This window comes from Pinus tabuliformis, chromosome 8 (genome assembly GCF_031772625.1).
Source record: "Pinus tabuliformis cultivar Carrire ecotype Pingquan chromosome 8, CPIR1, whole genome shotgun sequence".
NCBI lineage: Eukaryota > Viridiplantae > Streptophyta > Pinopsida > Pinales > Pinaceae > Pinus > Pinus tabuliformis.
In genome coordinates, this window is record NC_142294.1 from 44,149,146 (window position 1) to 44,160,388 (window position 11,243).

An 11,243-nucleotide genomic window follows, 5' to 3' on the forward strand; every position below is an offset into this window, starting at 1 on the left:
CAAGAATGTTATCAGATATAGCACTTTATGGATATCATTCTCCATCCACCAAATCACTCTTGAAAGGCATTGTAAATGTTTAAGCAATGGAGGATTATATAGGGCACCAACAAGAGGTTCACAAACTATTGAAAGACAATTTGGCGATAACACAAAATAGGATGAAACAAGAAGCGAATTATCATCTCAGTGAAAGGGAATTTGAAGGGGAGATGGAATATATGGAGTTACCTCAACAAAAACAGGACAATAAATCATAAGAGATGTATTATGGCACCTGTAAGGTGTTGTAGATGATTGGAAGTATGGCTTACAAATTGAATCTACCTCCATCTTCACTTGTAAATCTAGTCTTCCATGCTTCTTACTTAAAGAAGGTAATAGATGACAAGTTCCCAATACAAACCATTTTGATAGAAATTAATAAAAAAGAAAACCTACTACTAGAGTAGGAAACAATCCTTGAAATAACATTAGGCAGCGAAGAAATCAAGCAATTTTTGAATACATCATTAAATGGAAGAACCTATTGGCAGAAGATCCAACATGGGAAGATAAATTATTCATACTAAAACACCCATAATTAATCAAAATCTTGAGGACAACACTTGTTTGAAAGGAAGAACATTGGAAGATATGACACGGGAATATGAATTATTCATATTGAAACACCTACAATCACTGAGGACAACACTTATTTGAAAGGGGGGGGCCATGTTCATCCTAAACAAACTCGTGTTAGCCCTAAAACCCTTTTAAGCCCTAAATATTGAAGTATTACATCTCTATTGTTATATTATTAATGTAAGTCAAAACCCTCCATTGTACTCTTTTATTATTATTGTACCCTTTGTCTCCAATATATATATATATATACACCAAAGAGAGTTAGTCTTAACATCATCATATCTTATATTGTATTGTGTTCATTATAAAGGAAGTTCCACCCTCAAAGTGTATTATATTTATTGACTTATTATTTTTAAGGTGCATGGTTTATAATAGTTTGCTTATGAATTACATATGTTAGTGCTTGAAACACTAAGTTACTATGCATGGAGCATTGTGGTATTCATCTAAGAAGAGTATGCAGCTCCACACATTTGCATAATTCCCTAACCTCCCAAGCACTCAAGGCATGGCCCTTTACTTTCTCATAATTTTTCTCTATGAGTTTTGTAAATTCAAATGATGTCCAACACTCAAGTTGCAACATATGTTCTCTTAGCGCATTAATTGTACCTCCTAACTATCGTCTCTTCAAAACCATTTTGGAGATCTAGAATTCCCATTATTAGAAATTAATGGCGTCTTCACATGCACATTTAGTGCCTCAAACACGTTGATCACAAACTCCAAATCAATAATTTCATGTTATCACACAAGCCTCTCAAATTCTTGGGATTATCTATCATCTTTGATACCAATTTGTTGGCTTTAAAATCCAATCGCAAACACATACAAACTTATACAAGGGACACAAAGAGATTTTATACTCAATAAATCTATTAATTTAAACCATTTACATTTGTATTTTTATTGTATAATGTGACATGACAACTATCACAATTTTTGTTTAATTCAACTAACTGCATAACTATATTTTTCCCATAAATCTTTCAACTAATTCCTATCCACGTATCTCTTTTCTCTTCATCTTAAATTTTGATACTTGGTTTAATTCATTCCAAAGCCTTTCGAGTTTAATCTTCCCAACAAAAAATAATCCTTCAACTTCATAGAAAAATAAGTAAAATGATTGCAAGCAACATGTTGTAATTATCAAGGACACGTAAAACACGTGAAGAACTGAAATGCTCTTGGCATCAAATTGTATGCCTTTTCTCCAAACCAAGAAAAGAGCGCATTAGAAGCCAAACACAACTGTGTACATACTACGAATAATGACAAGATACTGTATTGTCATTGCAATTTGCAAGTAAACATAATTCGCATTTTCAAACAGAATAATGCTAAAAGGGTAAGGGCAGAATCAGAGACAAGGTAATGCTTGACATCCCACCAGTTGGACTCATCAGGGAGCAGAGAACGTGCAAGTTATTATCACATGGGCCAGGCAGGGTCTGATAACAAGTACATGCAACTTGCTGATCGCACATTCGTGACAAGTTTGAATTGGCGCCAAAGAGTCAACTTAGGATGGACTAAGTTGAGCTTGGCAAGCAGGCCGAACAGAGGTCTGTCTTTGGCAATTTTTTGGAGCTCTGGCTCTATTTTTTCCGATTTATCCAAGCCCCAACTTTATAGGTTTTTGAGTGTTTGCCCGATATATTTCTTCATTTTGTAGAATATATTTATTAAAATTACAAGTTTGAGCTTCGTATTTAAAACATAGCATTCAGAAACCGTTAATCCATTTATGCGTAATTAAAAAAATAATAAAAACATTACAATTAATTTCTATGTTACTAGAAAAATTGGTAATTAGACTAGTTTAATACTTAGTAAATTCTAATTAAACCATTACCACTCTAACTTCTAACTTCTAAATACCTACTATGCCCCTTCAGCAGACACAGATTAATCTGAAGATTTGAACTTTAATCACTTAAATAATCACACTTCACGATAATCACACTTTGCAACTTGCCAATCAAACTGCCCTTGAAACTGAGAAGATGACAATTATATTATCAAATTTCAAAAACATAAAATACACTTAAAACCTAAAACATATTAAGCACCTTTATCTAACCTATATTATTTTTAATTTTTAATACATTAAAGCAATTTGGAAGACATCGCTAATACAAATAAAATACTTCGTGAAAAACTCACTAAAAGAAAACAAAAACATAGTACTCTGCAATCTGTTTTGTGGATTATCACCCAGTGGAGCTCCACTTTATAAACTATCATAATGTTATATTTAAAATTCCAATTTGCCTTTGTCACACAGGCATCTGTGTATTGTGACCTCCACATTATGGAACTTTTGAGGAATGGTGTTGTTAAAATGGTTGCTTGCTTTTTGTTAATTTTAAAATTGTTTATATATAATATTTTTAGTATTAAAGAATTTTGTTAATTAATTTTTTTAATTTTAAAATTGTTTATATATAATATTTTTAGTATAACATAATTTTGTTAATGATTAGTTTTGAGGGTTAATTTAATTGGTTGAGTTTTTATTATTAAAATATTTGTTTTATTGAGAAATTATAAATTTAATTTTTTTAATTATTAAAACATTTTTATTATCCAAAAATTGTAAGTTCAATTCTTTTTATCGTTAAAACATTTTTGTTATTGAGAAATTATAAATTCAATTCTTTTTAACACTCTCAAATTCAAGCTCCATAGTTGATCCATAGTTGATCCAATCCATACAAATAGATTTACCTAACCTGAATATTATAATAATCACTAATCTCTTCCATTTACCAGCCTGAATATTATAATAGTCACTAATCTCTTTCATAGTTGATCCGATCCATACAGGTGGATTTTACCCCCCAAATATTATAATAGTCACTAATCTCCAGCCCCTAAACCACAAGATTATTATAATGGACAAGATTATTATAATGGTCACTGATCTCCCGGGCCCCTAAACCACAGAATATTTTCAGTAATAAAATTCTTCCAACTGTTTTGCCAAGTAACTTGCTAGTCTAGGAGAGACTTTAGATAAGCATCTTATACCACTGCAGACTATGTCTTCAATGCCTGGAAAGTATAAGCTGCAATTCACACCACGCATTTTGTCAAACGAACCCAAAAAAAATCATAATATGGAATCCTGCAAGCTGGGAGTGAGCTGTCGCCAGTTGAATAAAAAACATGCACGCTACATCCAGGTGATCCAAACCTGTGACCTGGATTAAAGTGAGAAGGGCAGGGGAGAGTAATTGCAGTTCAACTCCCAGCAACTTGTGGTGTTTATAATTTCAATAGAATGCAATTAGTGTAGTAAAAATCTGATGATTGTCAACAGGGCCTAGCGAAAGAGGATTGCTATGGTCCCCACCAGGTTTGATGGAAGGTGTATATCTTCTAGTCTGGTATCATTTAAGTTAAATGAACTTGAAAGTTCAACAATCTTGCGTAAATCTAAACGAAATTAAATCTTTATGACTTGCATTTTAACTTATATGAAAACATAAAACTTCAACAACCTTGGGTAAATCTAAACGGAATAAAAACTAAAACAAACAGACTTAAGCTACTTACTGCTGCAATGCATACATTAATTAAAGTTAAAATATCTAAGATTGTTGGAATATTTACAATAGTATTCCTATTTTCTTGATTTCACCAATCGAGCACCAACTCATGCTCTCTCCATCAAATACCTGTGAAAATATATTGATTCATTATATATAAAACTAAGTACAATCATTTTACTTTATTATATTTTTAAAACAGAATCCCGACTTCTTTTTCTTTAGACCAAAGTGAGGTCAATATTTTGAGGCTTGTCACTTTGTAGAATCCCAAATGGATGAGAGAGATTGTATTCACCAACACAGTGGAAATTTAAACTTAGGCTAATAGGTATAAAAGCCCACCAATTTACAACCAGTTTGACTTCATTATATTAAAAATGTATATAAAAACTGAAAAATGATCTAATCGAACTACACAATCGAGAGATACATAAAAACACACACCTTATCAGCCAGTTCAAGGAGGATTGAGACTCCCAGACACAAGAGGCAAAGGCAATATTTCACTCCAGTTTCTTCTTTTCAATATTTCACTCCAGTTTCTTCTTTTCCTACTTTCTTGATTTCACCAATCGAGCACCAACTCATGCTCTCTCCATCAAATACCAGTGAAAATATATTGATTCATTAAATATAATACTAAGTGGAATCATTTTACTTTATTATATTTTTAAAACAGAATCCCGAATTCTTTTTCTTAAGACCAAAGTGAGGTCAATATTTTGAGGCTCATCACTTTGTAGAATCCCAAATGGATGAGAGAGATTGTATTCACCAACACAGTGGGAATTGAAACTTATGCTAATGGGTATAAAAGGCCACCAATTTACAACCAGTTTGACTTCATTATATTAAAAATGTATATAAAAACTGAAAAATGATCTATCGAACTACATAATCGAGAGATACATAAAACCACACACCTTATCAGCCAGTTCAAGGAGGATTAAGACTCCCAGAAACAAGAGGCAAAGGCAATATTTCACTCCAGTTTCTTCTTTTCCTTGGCTTCAATATGAGAATGAAAAAGATATTGGCAGCTCAATACGTATGGGTTAAACTCAAAAATGTATAATTGACAGCACACACCACATACAATAGGACCAGCGATATAAAACGAAATAATATAGAATTGTAGTCACTGGATAGAGATATATTAGGTACAAACTCTACAGACATGTTCATCTATATCTATATAGATATAGAAATACACGTGATAATCACAGAATTCAACAACTACTACTCTGATGAATATAACTAGCATTAAAATACATTAACAGATAGATGCAAAAGGCATGCTTAATCAAAATGCATAAATAAGCTAGATGTACGATAGTTAAAAGAACTCGTATTCTAATAAGTTTGATCCATAAAAAGGTCAAAAAATGCATAACATCCAAGTGCAGAAAACAGTCACTACACTCTCTCAACCTTGTATTATGAATAAACTTATAAAACCCTGAGAGGGCGAGCAAAGAGCTTAAAATGGCTTCCTCTCAGATAAGATTACAACAAAGCAATACCGTTAAGCAAGGTCCAAGAAATACAGAATGTTTCACCGAACAAAATAGTTGTTAACAATTTACAGAATCAAGAGGGGGGAAGAGTATTCAACCCAAAAGATAACGTACTCAACTCACTGCACACGGCATAGTACAGATAATGCTGCTTTTGCAATATCTTTATATTAAATCAGCAACATTACTTGGCAATTCTTCAATTACCACGTTATAGAATCTCTGTATGTCCTGCAGCATTCTCTCGTCATCTTTGGTAACAAAGTTGATGGCCACACCCTTCCTGCCAAATCGTCCACTCCGACCAATACGGTGAAGGTAGTTTTCAGGCTGTGTTGGTAAGTCATAGTTGATAACAAGAGACACTTGTTGTACATCAATACCTCGGGCCAATAGATCAGTGGTGATCAGGACTCGAGAAGATCCAGACCTGAATTCCCTCATAATGATGTCTCTTGTGTTCTGATCCATGTCACCATGGGTTGCAGAAACTGTGTGATCCCGAGCTCGCATTTGATCTGTCAGCCAATCTACCTTCCTCCTGGTATTGATGAAAATCACACTCTGTGTGATGGCCAAAGTTTCATACAGATCACATAGTGTATCAAGCTTCCAATCCTCTCGCTCTACATTAACATAGAATTGTTTGATACCCTCCAGCGTAAGCTCGTCTCTTTTCACAAGAATCCTGACCGGATTAGTCATGAACTTCCTCGTAATCTCCAAGGCCTCAGGAGGCATGGTGGCAGAGAAAACACCAACTTGGAGATTTGCAGGTAGCAATTGAAAGATATCATATATCTGGTAAGAATGAAACAAAAAAATGGGCACAGATCAAGAAAATCACATAAAAAATGCCATAAGAAGAAAATCGTTTTTACTAATCATTATTACCTATATCATAGATATTACCTGATCCTTAAATCCACGTGATAGCATTTCATCTGCTTCATCAAGCACAAACATTTTGATTGAGTCTGGACGCAAGGCACGCCGCCGCAGCATGTCATAGACCCTACCTGGTGTCCCCACAACAACATGAACACCAGCTTGGAGAATACGGAGATCCTCTCGAATGCTTGTCCCACCAACACATGCATGTACTCTTACTTGTAGGTAATCACCAAGTGCCCTCATAACTTTCTCTATCTGCTGGGCTAGTTCTCGAGTTGGGGCCAAAACTAGCGCCTGACACTCTGGAACATTGTAGTCCAATTGTTGTAGAATTCCTGAACAGAAAGTTGCAGTCTTTCCTGTTCCTGATTGCGCTTGCTGGATAACATCAAGACCTTGGCAGAAAGGAACAATCCCTCTCTGCTGGATGGCAGATGGCTTCTCAAAACCTGCACGCTCATTAAGTATAGATTAAATAACAATCCAAACCCTTGAAGTGTACACAAATGCGTTGGAAACAATTGTCTAGAATCAGTGATTACGGATAACTAATTTTAAATTTTGAAAAAACAAATAGAAACATAGTCTGGCCAATAGATATCATCGAAAATTCTCATATCATACCATATGCATAAATTCCTCTTAAAAGGTTTTCCTGAAGCCCCATGGAGTCAAAAGTTTCATGAACCTCCTCCCAGGTAGAGTAAAGTTCTTCTCCTCCAAGGCTGCCAATCAACCAAAACATAAAATATCATGTTCCCCGATAACAATTTTTAATGAATGAACTTCACCTCGCTCGAAGATTCCTATAAGTTCCAAGTCGGAGGAAAAAATGGACTTTTTGGTCATCAACATCAAACACCATGCTTAATAACTTATAACAAAATTATTCCGAATCTGGAGACACCATGAACATATCATTGATTAAAGAGGGGGAAACATCGTTAACAAATTCAAAGGCTCTTGAATCAGTCACTGTCCATACCAATCGTTATACCAATCCAAAAATGCTCTGATGTCAAGGAAACTATATGCAAGTGAAATCCAAGCATGTGACATTGAAGTAGATTTCACTATATTATACAACACATTAAATTAAAAATTTAAAGTCCTAAAAAAAACAAAAAGAGGTCATGATAGAAATCACTGGCCTGTACACATATAAACCTTTAGGTTAGGTTCAATCTAAAAACCCTAAGAAAACGAGGCAAACAGCAAAACCAAACCCAACCAACAAAAACACAAATCAACGGAAAACCAACGATGAAACAAATCTGAGAAACCCTAGAAGGCCATTATCACAATTTTCGCATTAAAATAAATCTGAAAACCCAAGACAAGCTGAAAACCCTAAAGACAAGTATATGCAAAATATACAGGAAGAGGAAGGGAACGAGGACATAGATCCTTTTACTTACACGCTCTGCATGTTTTTGTCATAGCTCTTGGCGTCGAAGTTGTTTCCGGCCGGATCCGCAGCTGCCATTTCCTAGTTTTACCTTTTCGCTGAGAAACCCTTGATCTGCAGTAGTATTGTAATAAACCCCCTCAAAGATCAAAAAACAATACAGAGGCCCTTAAAGGAAGCGAGGAAATCTATCTATCCGGGACTGAATTAACGGAGAGAGGCCGAGTTACCTTAAAAAGGAAGCTGAAGCGAAGATTTCCGTGATAAAAAATAGCGGAAGTTAATTGAGGTGGAGGTCTCTCAAAACACCTCCGCCGCCGTATGAACTCTCGAGTAACAAATTTTCCTGTGGCGAAATTTCAGTGGTGTTCGAGGGTTTATGTACAGATAGGAGCGTCTGGGTGCCACCGACGACGTGGCCGCGTAGAACGCGTGGACCAACGGGATTCTTAGCGGCGAGTGATTGTTATGCGCGGATTCCGTTTGCTAACATCGAAAATCTCTTCGTTAACTGACGGAAAATTATGTGGGTAACGGCTGTGGAATGCGTGGGCTGAAGTTCAATCCTGGCAATTTGTAATCAGAATTTCTTGCAATTTAGGAGGTTTTCAGTGTTTTTTCTATTTTTTTATTTCAACAAGGTACGTGTAACGCATGCGAGACCAAATATATGAATCTCTCTTAAATTAGTTAAAATTGTTATGGGTTTAAGCTATATTTTCATTAAAAATATTATATTTTGGTAAGGGGTTTTAAACTGATTGTGATGAGGTGTATTATTATTTTTTTAAGTTATTGGTTCAAATTTCTTTTAAAATTATTTTATTTATTTTTTCTATTTTTATTAAACTAAAAATATAGTAAATTTATATAATAATAAAAAATTGATAATAAATTTGTTTTTGGTAGTTGGATATAAAGATTGGGACCTTTCCTATTTAAATTCAATTTTTTAAGTCAACTTTGATGTAATGGGGTGTATATATAAAATATATAAATATTTTTCTGTGAAAAAAAACATTAAATATTTATTGTTGTTTCTTTCTAGTTGTTGAATGATAGATCTTTCTATTTAACTTGTTGTCATGTTTTCATTAACTTGTTGTCACGTTTTGGTTCTTCATCTTATCCTGACGATGAACTACACTTCTCATTCGAAACGTGTCAACCAATAAATTTTGATATGATTATCCCTGAAAAACTTCTCAATAAACATTGATATAGATCACAAATACTTAAATTTAATAACATTAATTATGTAAAATTAAGTTTTATAAAAATAAATTGTATATAAATTTTATGAAATATTTAGTAGTATCTTAATTTTATTATCTTATAATCATATTTTATTTTATTTTTAGTTATTTTTATTTTATTTATTTTTAATTACTCATTACGTGCATGCATGTAATGGAGACAAAGATATAATCGATGCCGTTCTTCCCTCTAAACCATTCAAATTACCATATTTAGTTTTTAAGATTAGGAAGTTTGTAATTGTCATTTTATATTTATGATGAAGGCGTTTAGATATTGGAGGATGGTTCGTTGACTTTTTGAATAAGGGCGAAGATTTAATGTGTTGGGAATATATTTTGTCAAGTGTTATTTATAGCTAGAATTTATATAGCACATAAAAAGTGCAATGGACTTAATCAGGTAATGGATTGTTTTATTTTGTCCAAACTAGAAGAGCTAATCGACAAGGTGGTGGTCGGCAGGTGGTCGGCAGGTGTGACGTTAGAGAAAGTTTTGTTCTAACTGAAAGGCTAAAGGCTTTGTTCATTCTTCTTGATCTTTAACAATTTAGAATGGAAGAACTTGAAATTCCTGTGCATTATAGAGCCACTGTCCATAGACTTTATGAAGAGGTGAAAGTCAAAATTAGACCCTCAGCAGGTATTTCAGAAAGCTTTAGAAGTGACATTAGAGTCAAGCAAGATTGCCCTCTATGCCCTACTCTTTTTGGTTTATATATTAATAAGCTGGAAGAGTGGCTAAATCTGCAAGGTGGAGATGGTGTTCGGTTGGGGGAGTTTGTGATAAAGCTTCTTTTATATGTTGATGATCTTGTATTGATTTCTAAATAAGCCCATGGATTGTAGATGCACCTATATGCCCTTGAGCATTTTTGTAGAGCAATGGGGATGCAAATCAATACTAGCAAGACCAAAATAATGACTTTCTCTAATAAAAGGAAGTAGAGCGAGCATACGTTCTTCTTTGAAGGTAGCATTCTTGAAGAAGTAAATGAGTACAAGTACCTTGAGATTGATTTCAACAACTTAATTGGGAGGACTGCGGAAAGAATAGAATTTTAGAAGGGTGGAAATCATTATATGCTCTTCAAAATAGATGTAGAGAGGCAAAGTTATGGGATTGGAAAACGATTAAAGTGCTTTTTGGACTCCTAGTTTGTCCAGTGATGCTATATGGGCGTGAATTGTGGGCTAACAGCACCCCGTCTCAAAAAGGAAACAAATTGAGAAAATCCAAAAACACTTGATCATGAACAAGTTCAAAATAAAAAGTTTGGTACCTTATGAGATAATCTTGAGTGAAACAGGAACAACTCCCATCAGAGCAATTGTTATGGTGTGACTCATAAGATATTTAGAAAGAATTGAGCAAATGGGAATAGGTAGATGGCCTAATGTTATCTTCAATGAAGACATGAGTGAAAGAAAGAAAACATGGATGAGACAAAACTACAAATGGATGCAAAAGTGGAATATCTACCTCAATGTTTGTCCCACAAATAGCAAGGAGCTAAAGAATTTTGTTATGGAGAAGTTTTGTAAATGGGTATGGGGAAAAGAGTTGGGTAGAAAGAAGAAGTACTACATTGAGGAATTCAACCCTACGTGTGATCTCCAACAAAAAGAGTACATTGGAGCTAGCATTTTGTGAAGGGAAAATGTTCTTATTGTTCAATTAAGACCCAACTCGCATAAGCTTTGGTGTGAAACAAGACGGTGGAAAAGGCCTAAATAAGCTTGGGAAGAATGAGTGTGTACATTTTGCATGTCTGGGGCAGTGGAATCGGAAAATCATTTCATTTTAGAATGTGATGCATTCAAAGACATCAGAGAAAGTTATGGGAATATGTTATCAGTTTCTTGGCATTGTCTTTTCAGCGAGGGGATTGTTGGAAGGTTGGGTCAGCTCATCATCAATTTGAATAAGAAAATGATTGAATTGCAAAAGGCTAAAAGCAAGGAACCGATGGTCCCA

The 11,243-nt window shown here is 34.3% G+C and overlaps 1 protein-coding gene across 1 annotated transcript; it reads right to left on the reverse strand.

Moving 5' to 3' along the window:
* Window positions 1-5,591: 5,591 nt before the first annotated feature.
* LOC149234047 (eukaryotic initiation factor 4A-1-like) lies at window positions 5,592-8,402 on the reverse strand. The gene is made up of 5 exons (XM_089371730.1): window positions 8,240-8,402; window positions 8,020-8,123; window positions 7,226-7,326; window positions 6,620-7,050; window positions 5,592-6,508 (listed from the first exon to the last, which is right to left on the reverse strand). The coding sequence occupies exons 2-5, from the start codon at window positions 8,085-8,087 to the stop codon at window positions 5,873-5,875; spliced, it is 1,236 nt and encodes a 411-aa protein (XP_089227856.1). The 5' UTR covers window positions 8,088-8,123; window positions 8,240-8,402; the 3' UTR covers window positions 5,592-5,872.
* Window positions 8,403-11,243: the final 2,841 nt, after the last annotated feature.